Source organism: Cariama cristata, unplaced genomic scaffold (genome assembly GCF_000690535.1).
Source record: "Cariama cristata isolate BGI_N322 unplaced genomic scaffold, ASM69053v1 scaffold11089, whole genome shotgun sequence".
NCBI lineage: Eukaryota > Metazoa > Chordata > Aves > Cariamiformes > Cariamidae > Cariama > Cariama cristata.
The window spans coordinates 66206-81608 of NW_009636383.1; the positions used below are offsets into that span (position 1 = coordinate 66206).

The following is a 15403-nucleotide window of genomic DNA, read 5'->3' on the forward strand; positions in this document are numbered from 1 at the left end:
ATAGTGGACGTTGTCTGCTCTTTTTGCTGAGATGCTGTGGGAGCAGCAGTTCAAGCCGTTTGGGATAAGGTCTCTTCTCTTGAGCTGCAGAGCTGGAGGCACAAGGAGCTGGAGGTCAACCGGTCCATTTACACGTGAGTGTTGGTCGTATTTCCCGACACCATCACCCGCTCTGTGTGCTCCCTGCTGGCTGGGGGGTATGAAGAGTAGCTTCGGGATGCTTCGCGAGGTGCGTGGACTGACACAGAAAGCTGCTGACCCTCTAAGGGGAGAAGCCTTAATCTTACGTTCGGCAGAGGTCCCAGATGCAGAAAGTCAGCAGCAAGATATTACAAATGCAGGACAACTTCTCTAGGCTGTGCACGAAAGGATACCGGAGCTTCCCCGTGTCTCGTTAGCTCTTGAGAATAATCGCTCATTGCTATGGTGTCATTACTGCTGCGAGATATGGTACATACTGTTTATTATACAGCAATGACACGAGCAGCTCAAGCAGAATCGCACTTGTCAAATAAAAGGGGAAAATATTTGATGCTGCATCTGACATCTCAAAAAATTAGAAGACTTCTTGCAAATTAGTTGCTAACATGAATTAGAGGTTTTACCAGTGGTAAGAAGGGAAGGAAGCACTGGCTGGAGAGAGGATTAGACCAAATGAGCTTCTGGAGAGGAGGGGCAGTGGAAAACCTGCCCTGCTTACCTGCCAGAAGTTGCTGCTTCCATAGCAGGAGCAGGTTAAAACATTTAATTGCTCTTGAACCAGAATCTTTTCTGCAATATTGATGTAAACTACTGCAGAACAACATTCTTTGGCTAAATGTTCTACTAGGTGTGCTTTGGCGGTGTCAGTCACAGCAAAGATCTAGTGATATACTTGGAGTCGTATGTTTTTGTCATCTCTTTGACCCAAAAATCAGTGTGAAAATCGGGTAAAAAAAATAACAGAACACCGGGCCTAGTTAGCTTGTGTAGTAGGAGCACTGTCCTTAAGTGTCTGTGTATTTGTGTTTGTTTTGCTCTCTAATGATCAGTTTGAGTGTGGTCCCAAAGTAGGAATAGGAGGTATTTCCGCAATGTAGGTGTTTGGAATGGGACTATTTTTGGGCTCTGCTTGCTCCCCTCATCCCCTCTGCCATGTTTTGGGTTTGGTGTTTTTTGGTTTATTTTTTTTCTGAGACTGGAAAATTCCTTGGTTGGATTGTTTCTAAACTATGTTTTAATTTACCTTGTATTACATTTTGATCAGCAGGAGATTAAGTGGGAATTTTATGTCTAGAGATGAAAAAGCAGGAAAAAAAGACTAACAGAGAGACCCCAGCTGTCTGCTAGACACAGGACACTGGTCAGTGTGTGCTGGGGCACTCGGTGGTAGGTGTCTGTCAGCAATCAGGTGTACTAGGTGCTCTTCCAAAATACGACATGTTCTTGCTCCAAAACCATCCTATGTTTGCTCATATTGAAGGGGCTGAAGAGGCTGAGCTATGGGTGAGGGCTGTGGCTCTGTGTAGGACTAAGCCTGGGAGGTGAGAAGTAAGTGCACACTTTACCCAACAGCATACTATTATGCCCACATTATTTTGTAAGAAAAACTTCTTAAATTGCTTTCTTTTCCTTAAAAACATACATCCTTCATCTTGTAAGGACTGGTTGACTCTCCCTTGAAAGCCAGAACATACCTGATTATACTTGGCATAGTTTGCTAATTCAAACTTGGAAGTTTTGCGGGCTTCAGGACTGAGATTCTCTCTAGAAACTGCACGTTTTGTGTTGTTTCTACACCACTACTTGAGCTATTTGCCTAAAACAGAGCTTCAGGTTTTATGCTGGATCACCTCGCTTGGTAACTAAGGCCTTATAAGTTTCTTTTTTTCTTTTAATAGAAACAGGTTTGACCTACCAACTGTAGCTTAAGTTTTATTGTTTAAAAACTTTGAAATCTAATATAGTATAATTCAAATCAAAGATACCCTGAAATGTGCCTGAGGACTGGTGCAGTGAAACTTACTCGCTCAGTACCACAATGCGGACTGAAACAGTTCCCTTTATTCCTTAGACTTGCTCTTGAATTTTAATGCAAGTGCCGTGAAATTCAAAGATGAGAAGGGATTCTTCAGCAAGGCTTCTGTACAGCTCAGTACTTCTCTGTGTACTGAGAAGTATTGCAATGTTTTTAAGCATATCCTCTCCTGTAATCTGTAAAGTGAGCCCAAAGACCTTCTCCAAGAGGGGACCCAAGACCTGATGAGCTTCTTTATTCATCAAGTAAATACGATGGTAGCCAGGAGGTTCGTAGGGACTGTGGTTACCATCAGTAATGCCGATATGCAGAGCTGACACTACTGGGGCTAGACAGTGAAGGGGGAAGAGCCGAGGAGCTGGAGAAGGGGCTTGCGATGGAGTCGTGCAGGAGCTACAGGGCAGCAGGTAGAGTTGGGGCTAATTCCTCTTGAAAACGAAGGCTGTCACAGGCTAGTGGCTGGTTTTTATGCCATTACAATAATCAACTATGAAAAGAAAAAAAAAAAGGTAAGTTGTTTTTTTTTATTGTTCAAAAAAAAAAGGGAAAAAGGTTCTCTGAAAAGTTATTTCTAAAGGTCTTGTTAAAATGTGTAATCGGCATAACGCTACAGCTCCGGTTTATTGTTACTTTGGGCAAATAACATGGGGGAGAGCATCTGGTGGTATAAATTGTTATAGCCCATTGAAATCAGTGGAACTCTGAAAAATTCACACAACCCGTGGTCTGCCTTACATCTGTAACAATTTCGGGCTGTTTCATTGTGTTGCAAACACTTTAAAGCAGCAGTAGCTTGTATTAAATGTTCAATTGTTTCTTGTAGTTTGTCTTATTTTGGAGGATTTATTGGCAATACCTACAGTTCCAGCTGTCCTTAGAAACAGGTTCAGAGGAGGCTTTTGGAAAATACGTGGCTGGGAGTTGGGACACCACAGGGTTTCAGTGACATGGTGTTGTGTTGACGTGCCTCTTCGCCGTGTTTGCTGCTGCGTCACTTGGGGAGCTTAGGGTAGTGTTGGTAAATTGGTTGGGTCCTTGATGGAGAAGGCTTTCTCCATCACAGTCACCTATGCTGTCTTTATCTCAGTGTTAATCAGCAGTCCATCTGATAACGTGTTCAGTTCCTATCTTTTGATATGCTCATTTTTTATTTACTTTTCTTGTTCCCTGACAGGCTCCTTACCCCTCAGGACAGAATGCAGCTCCAACCACGTTGGTGTACCCTCAAGCCCCTCAAACAATGAACACCCAGCCTCAGACCCGCTCGCCGGTAAGGGAGCTCATGTTTGCATTATTTTACGTTCTTTCTTCCTCGTCAGTGTGTTTCTCTGTGTGTATGTGTGTGTCTATAGCACTTGGCCGGTTCTATGGGAAGCGTGGTTTACTGAACTGGAAGCACATTCCAAATGGCAAATCTTGATTGAATTTTTCAGACACTGTCCTGGTATGATAATTTTCATTTTAAAGTGGCTTATCAGAAAAGAAGTGATGGAGAGAATTCTCATCTATGTTCAAATAACATGATTTATTTTTAGCATAGTTGCTTTCAGGTTCACTTCACTTTAGATTCATTACCAGAATCTTTCTCTTTGCTTCTTTTTTTTTTTTTTTTTTTTTTTCTTTAAGGAAGTATTTGGTAAAGCAATAGACCAAAGATCAGTAAATGAAAGCAATTCTCTGCAGCAGCAGTCAGTCGCCAGTGGCCTCTGGGCATTACTTCTGAATCAGTGCCACTGGATCAGTTATAACTGTTTACTGCCTAGCACCCTGTAGGTGCTCACGCGTTTAAGGCAGAGCCTCTGTGTACCCAGATCTTTTTGTGGTAAGCCCCTTTTTCATCCAACTTTAGGTTTGGTTGTCCTTTGTAATCTTTTTTTCTTTTTTTTGTGTGTGTATTGTAATACTACTCTGCTATTGTAGGGCTTTGGTTCCCCAAACAGGCTCTTTTTGGGGAATCTCTGCTCGTAGCGCAGTTCCACACGATGCTAGGAGACCCTCCGAGGGCATCAGATACTTAGTCCAGCTTCTGGAGGCACGGTAGCTTACCATCACCATGTCTGAAGCCTCAGTTAGCCAAGGGAGGAGCAATCCCTGTGCCTCTTGCAAATCCACATCTGCGTCGTAACACTTTCAGGCTACCTATAAAACCACCACACCATTCCCAGCACTCTTCTCTTTTTAGAGTAAGACGAACGCTGCTGAAGCGTGGCAGCTGAAAGCCTCCGAGACAGAAGTCTTCTGTTTGTCCACATTACAGGTGTAGATATGTATATACACACAGGGCAAGCTTCCCCCCATGTGCAGCTGCACCAATGCGCTTGCCCCATTTCTGGAGGTTTCGCCTCCAGGGGATTCGCAGGAGCGTTAGTTCTGAGGGCCATTAACCTCGGTGTTGATGAACGAGCCAATTAACGCCAGTTTTGATGAAGTTTCTGTGATGTGGACAGCTGCAAATTTGTAACTGGATCCCCCCCCACTTCCTTAGCCCCCTGTTCTGATCAGTAATGCAGGATACTGATGGTAAAAAACCTCTTTTCTCAGTAAGTATAATCATCTTCTTTATCTTTAATTGTCGAAAAGCACAAATAAGTTTATATCGTTAGAACTGGAGCAAAAACCTGACTGAAGAGCTGCATCTCTAAACCAGTTTTTTTGACAGCCCAGCAGAACAGTGCCAATACATTGCACAGACAACTGGAAGAGGAGGAAGGTTTTGGAACAGAGTCCGGTTTACAGGTCCCTGGCTGGAAGAGGCTGGATAAAATACTGCATTGTAAGCAATATAACAAACTGTACTCCTTCTTGCAGGCAATTGTGCCGATGGCACTGGTTTTATTTCTTCCTTTCTTTCTTATTTTTTTTTTTACCACATCTTTTTTGTTGGCTGATCTACAGAAACGCACTGATTTTGCTTCTTTGCTAAAAGCATGAGCTACCATGGCAGTTTCTGCCAGGTTAAGTGGCGACGTAAGGTCCCAAGTTGAATTGCAGTTGGGAGTGTCTGACCTGGTGTAGGACAGAGACCAGGGCGACGTTGGGTTTGCCGCTCAACAGATATCATCTTCAGGAAATTTGGCCAGAAAAGGTGTCAAATTGTAGGATTTTGGCCCTGTTATTGAGGAGGTCTTGCAGAAGAATTTGTCTGCGGTTGTCAGCCATTTTTCTATTTTTTTTTTTTTTTTTAAAACTCTCCTGTGTGCAGATTTTGCCATCCGCTCTGCTAGTGACCATTTCCACCCCCATTACTAAAAGCTGCACCCATAACATCTCATTCCACCTCCCCACCCCAGAACAAATGCAAGACTAGCCTGGTCCTGAGCTACTCTTGCATTTTGTTCTGGGCTTGATTTACTTTTTTTTTTTTAATTATTGTTTTTTAATTTAATTTTTAACCGTCTTTTTTGGTGGTGAGGGGAGGGTGAAGAGGGGACGAGCAAGGCAGCAGGATGTCTTTGCCATCCCTAGGCTTCCATAGCACAGTCCCGTCCGTCATGAGCTGGTGCAGCTGGTGTGGGTAGGCAGGCTGTTGCGCGAACGAGGTTGATCCTAGCCCTGCTTCCTCGAGCAGCCGGAGCTTCCTCCATTCTGTTTCTGCATCCAAGGGCCATTGGCAATTGCAGAGTTTAGGCTTTTCTGTTCCTTCCAGGACAGGTGCCTTTGCAATCCAACTGGCTTCATGCTTTCTTCCCGTTAGCATCGTAGCGTCATAACATCACTCCGATAGCAAGAATTTCAAAGTGCAACTCCAGCTGGGGGAAGGAAAATGAAATCCAAGTCGTTCAACACTACTGAAAATTATCCGTTGGCTCTTGCTGATGCCAGCCCTGAGCACCAGGTGATTTTGACACAAACTGTCCAATTCTAGGAGGTGTGCAAAAAAGATGTGATCGGAGAGGGTGTTTGAGTGATCCATAAGTGGTTATTTTCGGAGAGGCTTGAGGTGTGCCAGCTCAGCATCAGCAGGTAGAGAACAGGCCCTGCTGTCCACAAAGCAGTGAGCAGGACCGTGAAGAGTGTGGGTGGCAGAAATGTTGGACCCAAGTTTCGTAAAGTTTTCATTTCTATCTACTACCTGCGTTGGACAGAGGAAAAAAACCCAAAGTGTCTATTTTAATCTGAGCCAGCAGTGACTACAGTTTGTTCTGTTGCTTACAGCTACTAGTAGGAATACATCCTATCAACTTGAATTACTTTAAAAAAAAAAAAAAAAATTTAAAAATCAATAGCCAATGGTGACCAGTGCAAAAGAGGTTAGGGTATTTTTCACTAACTTTGAGGGGTTTTTTTTGTTTTGTTTTGTTTTTTTTTTCTTGTAACACGTATTACTTTTTACCGTGGAATATACTTTAGTTTCTTAAGATACCAGCTTCTAGCTCGTTTTAAACTCAGTGAGAACAAATATTTTCTGTGGAGCAGTGATAAGAGAGGTACTTTGGCCCTGGAATTAAGCAACACAAGGTTTTTGCACCCCATCGTTCTCTTTTTGATTTTTTTTTTTTTCATTGATGTATAACATGGAGTATGTAGCTTGTGTTGGCCCTTCCAGGATAAGCTTTATTCCCTTTTCTCAAACACAGGACATTTGAATTGTTTTGGGGGAGTTCTTCCTTTAGGAAAATAAGGACTTGAAGTGCATTCACCTCCTGAGACTCATCCCGGTGCCCATTTCTCATTGCTGTAGGACCAATCTGCAGAGCCACTGTCCTCTTCACAGCCTGAGCCTTGGGAGGATGCTGAGAGTCTTTGAGTGCTTCTGTCCTGCCGTTGCTATGAAGATAGAAATTTTAGCTCTTGAGTCTTACAAGATGATCATACTTTGCTTTTTTTTTTTCTTTACTGTAAGGCTTAGGGAAAATTTTCAAGGGTGGGAAAACTCTCTGTTTGGTGAATCAGCGCAGGTCATTCTTTATAAACTCATGTACTAGAAATAGTCTGTGTGTGCGTATTTTCTCATTTCTGAAAGGTTTTATGACTTTCATCCAAGTGTCATGATGGGCTGAAGGCAGAAGGAATATATAAACACCAGCATTAGTAGACTAGTTCTTGGAAATCTGAAGTATAGGCAATTAAAATATTTATAAAGGAGAAAATCAGCTGGACCAGTGAATATTTATACTCTGCTTCTCATGTTTGATAGCATTAAAATAGCTGGGAGGTAGGGCTGCAAGTGAACCCCGGTCCAGTTTTCCTTACTGAAAAAAACTCTTATTGAGAAAATCAATAATTATAAGCCAGTTTTCATCACTCTTCTCAGGCAGAAAGTAAGATGTACGGAGTCCCTGTAGTAAGGATTAGCAGAGGTGGACTGTACCGTGTGCTTCGGCACGTGTGTTAAGTTACTAAGCCATCACAACTAGCATGATCTAGTTTCATTTGCTGTTTAATTATTGGAGCTATTATCAATAGATTTATCTGCTCTCATCATGGGCCTCTGCTCATTACACTGATATTTAAGGGTTTAAATACCTAACTTAGCTTCTCGAAGAGGATACCTTGTCATCTTTATTTATATTTTCCATTTCTTGCATTCATTTTTATTTCTATTTTAACAATCAGTTACTTATTGGAAAATGCTTTTAATGCTTACTGAGCATGCTAAAGTCTGATTCCTGTCCTCTATGTGTAACCCAAGTGGGTGGGAAGTGATTCAGTGACCCGAGCTCAGGGCTGGGAACCAGGACCTCCTGTCCTCCACCCAAGCTCTACCGCTGATGCCTTCAGCTCCCTGGGGACATCACGGGTTAACCTGCCTGCTTTGGTTTCAGATGGGGGTGACAAATCAGACTCGTTATGGAGGGTTATATTGTGATCTTTACAGAAGAAAAAAGCTGGAAATGAAATTGCACCCTCTGTATGTTCAGAGAATTGCTGATCTTTGCCTTGCAGGGGGTGTCCCGCGGCCCCCTCACCGGCAGGACACTGCCCGTGCCTACCTGGCTCCGAACTGCTCTCCAGCCATGAGTCTCCATCCTCCGCTCCCACCAAATATTTGGAACGACTCTGAGTCCAGCTGCTTTAACCATTTACCTCCACCTCAAACAGTTTAAAATCTCCACTGCTGCTTGTTTTAAGTTGTGTTTTGGTTTTATTCCCCTCTGCCCCAGGCAGGATAAAGAATGCCTGCATTCGTACGCTAGAGTGCCTTTAAAATAACTAGCAGCTTTGGCTGTTTAGCTCCTGGCTCTCGAGCAGCACACTTCCCCCTGTAGCGATGTTCACTCGTTATATCTCAGTACCTGTCTGTCACTGTCCTGCAGCAAAGCTTTCGACTGTTTTGTGGTTTGTTTTTTTTTTCCTTCTGGGTTTATTTTGCATAGAGTGTGACATTTTGGTTTCGTTGTGGTGTTTCTGACTCTTTGTGCCTTTCCTTTTGTGTTTGTTTCTCCCGCCTTTCCTCAGTTTGCAGCGGGGCCTCGACCTGCCCATCACCAGGTACAGTACCGTGCCCCTTCATTATCATCCTAAACTAATTGGCTGGGGGAGGCGGGTGGTTGGAGGTGGTTCACCCACTAACTCAGAACGAAGGCTCGCTTCGGAAACCAGCCCCGGTAGTAGATACTAGCACATCCGTAACCCCGCTAACAAGCTGCCTGCAACGCAGAGTAACACTTTTAATTCTCAGTTGGTGTCCCCGCACTCATTAACCACCCCACTTAACGCCCTTTCCGTAGGAAAGGAGAACCTGTAGCCATCGTTGTCAGGTATCTGTGAGATTTGCTTGCCTTTTCAAGTCGCTAGAAACTTTGCCCAGTATTTCCCAAACTTAGTCGGTGGATTAAGTTGCCTGAGCTGAAGATGTCAGTGAGAGCCGGGCATTCACATCCCTGAGGAAATCCTACTTTTCAAACTCAGAGCAAGGCAGATGACTTTCCAATTCATACATTTCTTGTGTGATACGCCTGGTTATCTGTTACCATTACATCGCTTAATGCTGTTTTTACTTATCCTGTGAAAGCCAGACATTTAGGAATCTTTGTAGTATTCCTGTTGCATGACTTGGACTTTGTAAGGAACCACTTAATTAAGAAGAATGAAAATTGGGAACAACTCTGGCTCATGAAACTCATGGGCAGTGCTTATTAGGGTGGCTGAAATACCCAGAGGATCTTTTCAGTGTCAGGACAGATGCGCAGGTCCCTTCTGTCCTAGTCAAGGTGTCCGAAGTTGCCTTTTCTATCAACTCCTACATTCATCTTTGCCAAAACCCTTCTCCCCTGGGGACTGATTTTGCTGTTTCTTGTAGCTTTTGAGGGGACAGAGGTGATGCTGATGGATGGAAAAGAGGAGGAGAGGCATGACAAGGGCAGGAAAGCTCTCCCGGATTCTGTTGTTTCTGTGTCACTCTTCCTTCTCTTGGCTTGGAAGGAACAGGTGGTTTTCACCGTTAACAGGAAAAAGAAAACAAATCCTGTTCACTCCAATGATGTCAGGACAGGGGCTTCAGTCACGGAAGGTTTGTTCCAGGAGCATTCTTCTGTTCTCACTTCGCTCCTGTTAGTCTGAGCAGTTTAATACTGTAGAGCTGAGCCCCTTTGGGAAAGTACTGTCTCAGGAGAGCAGGTAAGTGTGTTAAGAGGGCACAGACACCCAAAAAAGCTGATAATCTTTGTTCCTTCCACGTCAGAGAGCAGCATGGAGGCAGGCATCCTTCCAGAGCAGGACAAAAAAAAGGCTTAAAAAGTAGAATGAGGCATTTGCGCTTGTTTGCTCACAGGCAAATATCACGTGAGAGAGAGAAATTATTTTTATGCGTGGCAAGGGATTGCATTGACAGGCGGTGGTGGAAGAATGCTTGCAGGATGACGGGGCAACGTAGGGGACGACGGAATTAGTATCTTGTTTAGGTACTTTTGTTCTTGACCTTAACTTCAGGTCTGTGTTTGTATTATGCGATACCAAAAATGCATCACTGTTCAGAAACTCGTTAGTTCTTTCGTAGGTCGTTACTAAGGCAAATTATGTGTTCAGTGTGAGCCATTTAATATTCTCATAAAAATTACTGAGCTCACTGCGAGCAGATTTTGGACCATGAGTCTTGAGGCAGCACAGCCTTGGAGGAAACTGGTTCAGTGACTGGTGGCTTTACTGGTACGACGCTACCACCAATCTGTCATAAATTGATTTAAAACTTTCTTTTGGACCCGATTATGACCCTGCCTGCAGGTTAAAACTTGTAATTCCAAGTGTTTTCCCAGTTCTATCACTACATCTTTAACTGTGGTGCAATTAGGTTTTTGACTCTGTTACATGTGGAGTCTGCTTATAATTATCTGTGAGAAGCTGTTACTGTTAGAAAAACATTTCGGGCTTTATTCCCAGTTCTCTCTGTCATGTGCTGGATCAGGACAGGCACAGAGAAACCTGGGCTATAGATGAGCTGGTTTATTTCTTTTAATTCAGAAGTTTCTGCCCGTGGTGTGGATTGGGGATGGAGAGAGGGATTTTTGCCACCGACCCGTGCAGGAGGGTCACGGCTGTTCAAGCAAGTTCATCCCAAACCCAAGACTTAGAGGATGCTTGAGACCACCATAAAGAATTATTCCCATGTGGGAAACTTTTAATGTGTTGAAGTTGTGTAACGTAAGGAGTGGGCTGGGAGACTGAGATTTTGTAACCTGAAAAGTGCTGTAAAAGTGAATAGAGCATAGTGGCGTTAATATTTGTTGCAACAACATAATCTAAGGAAGCGGCAGCAAGGTGAGCTTTGCAACGATTCCTGTTGCAATCCCAGTGTGATTTTATTAACATAGGCCTTGTATTGATTCTGTGTCTCTTTCAGTCAAATAATGGATTGTTCTTTAATGTTATTTCCTGTAATTATTAGATCTTTAAAGTACTCAAATTAGCATGATTTAAGCACCTGAAGTTGAGCGACAACTTCATAAGCAATTCTTTTTTCGGATGGGAATGCCTGCCCTGGTGGTTGATAGCCAGTTGATGCTGTGGAAAGTGTGATCAAATGCCGTGAAAGAGAAAATACTAAAATGAGATTTAGGATGCTGTACTAATAGTGGCTGAAGTCAAATGAAAATAGCTGCCGTGGTTCTGGTTAAGAGTTAAATGTGTATCAGTAGTCCTTGATTTCAGTAACAGGGCTACCTGAGAAACCGCTGAAAAGTCTCCTTGTATCGGGGAATGAAGATGGGCCCTACAAAGAGTTTTGTGGCAGTGTTTTTAAATATGCTGTCAGCTTGTGTTTTTCTCAAAACGCTGTAGCGGACGTAGCTCCTGCCCTGCCTGGGCTTGCTGCTCTGTTTCCCGCTTCGTGCACGGAGCATCTTTTTTTTGTTTTTCCTCTCTCTCCAAGTGAGGCTCTTGAGTCACTTTGTTGTTTCTGATCCTCGTGAAGCCCAATTGAAAATAGCAGTTTTCTTCTAATCTGAAGTCCAAAATGTAGAATAACCCTTAATTTAAGAAGTGATCTTCAGGAGCATATGGGTTATTTTAAAATGGATGCTCAGAAGAGGCCAGTGTAATTAAAAACAGAAATAAGAACAAGTATAAACTAAAATGTCATAGTTCCCTTTCTGACTTATAATTGTATTTGACATTAGTTTACTGGCTATGGCAGACTGATTTAGTTTGAGGTTGCTAGTGTAGTTTGTTCCAGTTTTAGCTTGGGGTTACTCGAGTTCTTTTGGGTATAGCTTATACAACAGAAAGCTGGGTTTGGCCATGTACTGTTGTTAAAAAGCCTTCTGATTTGGAGAGGTCGGGAATTTACTCCCTGAGCTGACTCAAGACTAACCGTTTTGTAGCTTTTTGGAGCATCGTGAGTTAGAAAGCGGTTGGAAACGGCTGCCATAGTCACTTCTCTGTCTTCATCCACAAGCGTGTAAAGGAGCTACCAGGTTTAAATCCCATGGTCAACACAAAAAGGGTTTTGGTTTTTTTTTGGTCCTCCCCATTTTATCATTTAGTAAATAATAAAACTGGGAAAGTCTGAGGCAGACGGGGAAAACAAGTCTTGGGTTGTGCCCGAAGGGCCGCACTAGGTTGCTGGTAGCTGCTGGGGAAGCAAGATGTGGACCTGTGGACTTTCTGCTGCAGCTCCTGCTTCTGGTACCAGATCTTTACGTCTCAAGGCTGCAGCTCCTCAGCTGAGCCCCGGTGTCTGCGTTGAAGTTTGAAAGATCAAATACAGTGTGCCAGCTTTCATCTGCAAGTCAGTGTCGTCCTGCTGTATTGCCTGTGCTGATGCCTCCTCCTCCCTCTTCCAGACCAGGGTCAGGTTATCTGACCAGCCTTCTTGGTGGGACCAAAAAGATTAAAAATTAATTACAGGGCTGTCTCAGGGTATGAGAAGCTTAATTGAAGCAGAGAGCTTGAGTGTGCGATTTGATTTGATAGGGTTGATGACAATTTGTTGAACTTTCCTTTGGCTTCCTTTCTCCGCAGCCTTCTGCGTGGCTTTGTGGACCCATCACAACTGCCAACCTTGGTCTAATCTAAAAAAAAAATGGACGGGTGCCTATGCACGTTGTGTTTGATGGGCTAAGCTTAGCATGGATTTGTTTTCAGTGCTCTTACCACAAGTTTGTTTTTCAGTGAAGCTTTTAGAGTACAGAGGGGGTGCTCCACAGACAGTTCACTAGAAGTGATGCGTTAGAAATACGGAGTAAATAGAAAATCAATTGAAATGCAGTGGTGGTTTATCAGGAGGAGGTTGGTGCTCTCTTTGATCATTGATTTTTCCAGATGACAGCTTCTTATCTGGCTGGCCTTCAGCAGGCTTTTGACACAGGGTCACATGGGAAGAAAATGAAGCAGGAGAAGATGATGGTTAATAACAGAATACCAGGGCATGTATGTATAAGGAGTGACTAAGAAGTAAGTGACAGCGTAGTGCTGAGAGGGGTAGGCAGGAGGGTAGTAGCGGATTCCCTTAATATTAGTGTTAATTACTCTGGCACAAATAGCAGGTATGTGTCTGCAGCAAACGTAATGAGTACCAAGCTAGAAGATGCGGTTAGGACAAGGATGCTGTGCAAGGAGTGGCGCGATGGAAGCAAGGTGTAGTCCAGCATTGCAAGGTGCAAGCCCTTACGCCTCAGTGCCAAGGAGAAGTTTTTATTCTATAGAGTGGAGCCTCGTCAGCTGAAACCATCTGTGCATGCAATCTTCAGATAAACCACAACACTTATTTCCAGTTGAGATAGGGAGTTATTACTGCTGTATTGGGAAGCAGTGGGGAGACCCTCTCTGGAGCGTGTGCGCAATTCTGTTTTATTTTCCGGAAAGACCTTCCTTGAGCAGGTAGATGAAGCGCTGCTGAGATGATGAGGCAGCCGATAAAAGCAATGTCTGAGAGGGGTTTACTTGTGCTCTTCTGTGAGTATATGGGGGGAGCCACCCTAGGAAGGAAAAAGTTAAAGACTGTATTACCCAGTAGTACTGACTCCAAGATGATCCAAGAAATCCTTCCCTACGAGAGCTGGACAGATGAGGGATGGGACTGTGACATCGGGACCATGGCTCAGGTCCTCACGGGTTGCTGAACGCCCGTATAGCAAGTTTCATGCTAATTTGACTATCATTAGCCATAGCAGGGCTTAAAGTTAATTTTTGAAAGAAGTAGTGAAGGAAGGGTTGTTGTAACACAGGCTTTCTATCAGAAGGCTTGTTGTGGCCCAGGGTACTGAGTGGTCCTGAGTGGGTCTTGTATGTGCTCTACTCCAAATCCTGCGCTTTTTAGAAGAAAGAGAGACAAAATATATTGGATTTTAATCTCCTGGTGTTCTCCCATGGGACATCATTGGTGTTACTTGAAAATGTTGTCTGTGCAGCCGTCTGTTGGACCTTGCAAAACAAATTTTTTAGCAAATTGAGTCAGAATAGTGAAACATTTCTAAGAATTACTTTGAATATTGCTAGCTTAGCTTTGGAGGGACTGGAACAAGGTTGGAGCATAAAACAGTTTGCCAACCAGATGATACTTGTTTTGAACAGTAAAACCCACATACAAATCAGATGCACAGTGCTCTGATGATACCGGATTTTCTTGAGAATTTTAGTTTTATTTTTAGGAAGTGGAGTAGCTAAAAGTAATTAAAACTTTGCCAGAGATCTCTGGTTGGCACTTCCAAAAGCTTTTGATGGTCTTGTTGCTTTGAATAGTGGATCTGCTTTTCTTCTTGGTGTATCTGTCTTCCTACTAGTAGCGAAATTCTGCTTTTTTCCTCCATCTCTGAATCTGAGCTACCTCTGCGATGGTGTGGGCAGTATAGAGTGTTTTTGAGAGGCTGGGGTTTTTGACATGGAGTTTCCTTGTCGGAGGTCCTCCTCCTGCTCTAGAACAGCTTAGTGCTACCATGGTGGTGTTTAATACTCGATGGAAGAGCAAGCCTGTGCAACACACCACCTGTTTTGGTGCACAGAGCGTGCTTTCCTTCCTTCTGCTACAGCAGGAAAGAGAGCCAGCTTATGTTTCATGAAATGGAGTTTCTTCAGCACGTCACCCCAACAGGTAACGTCTTGTGATCTTTTAGGCACCGGTTGCCAGCAACGGAAATGAAAAACTATCCATAAACAGGGAGTTTCTGATGCTGTAATTTTCCCCTCGATGGTTTCAGTGACGTTATTAGCAGGTTTCGTAGGTGCAGCAGAACCTTGAGGAGCAGGGTTCACGTCTGTGGCTCGCACCGGTGGAGGACTCCCATCTCTTGCAGCCAAGGCTTTTCTGTGCTGCCCTGTGGGTGTAGTTACTGCCAGTAGAGAGGCAGGTCTCGCTTCAACCTCCAGCCTCTTTTCACTCTACATAAATACAGAATCTTGGTGGCTGTTGATGTTTGGGTTTTTTTCCCCCCACACCCTACTCTGGGGAGACTTCTGCTGTAACCTGCTAGCATGGTAGAAATAGTCATTATTCAGTGATTTGCAGTGAAAGAAGAAAGGACTTTGGCAGTTTTTGGTGTCTTTGGATATTGAAAAATTGCAGACTCCAGTTACTCTCACCATAAATTCAGCGTATGCCCTTGGTTCATGCAACGCTTGTGTGGTTCCCCCACATCTAGACAACCACACAGTTTTTATTAATGTGGGAGCATGGTAATGTGTTGCTCTTCTGGTTTTCTTTCTGCACCCTCACTATCAAACTTTTTTCCCCAAGCAGTTGCCTTCTCCTGGTTCAGATCACACCGACAGTATGCCGGTGACAATTCTTCATCCAGATTAACAGAGTTGGACATAAAAGCATTGCACTTATCTTAATGGTATCGGGATTTCTGAGATGGAGTCATCTGTGGATTTCCTGGAGAAGTCGTTTGCTATGGGGAGCAACTTAGGTGTCAGCAGCACCAGAACAACCATTTTAAGTTCATTGTCATGTCAAGTATAGAGGCATCACAGCTTCCTTCCGCCCCACCTCGTTCTTCCCGAATGCTGAGA

General features: G+C 43.7%; 1 protein-coding gene across 1 annotated transcript in view; it reads left to right on the forward strand.

Annotated features, from left to right (window-relative positions):
* Positions 1-3257: 3257 nt before the first annotated feature.
* Positions 3258-15403, forward strand: part of EIF4G3 (eukaryotic translation initiation factor 4 gamma, 3) — a 77542-nt gene continuing 65396 nt past the window's right edge. Inside the window, exons 1-3 of the mRNA XM_009707900.1 lie at positions 3258-3287; positions 4677-4790; positions 8417-8449. Coding sequence (XP_009706202.1) covers positions 3258-3287; positions 4677-4790; positions 8417-8449 — 177 coding nt within the window. The remainder of the gene's footprint in view (positions 3288-4676; positions 4791-8416; positions 8450-15403) is intronic.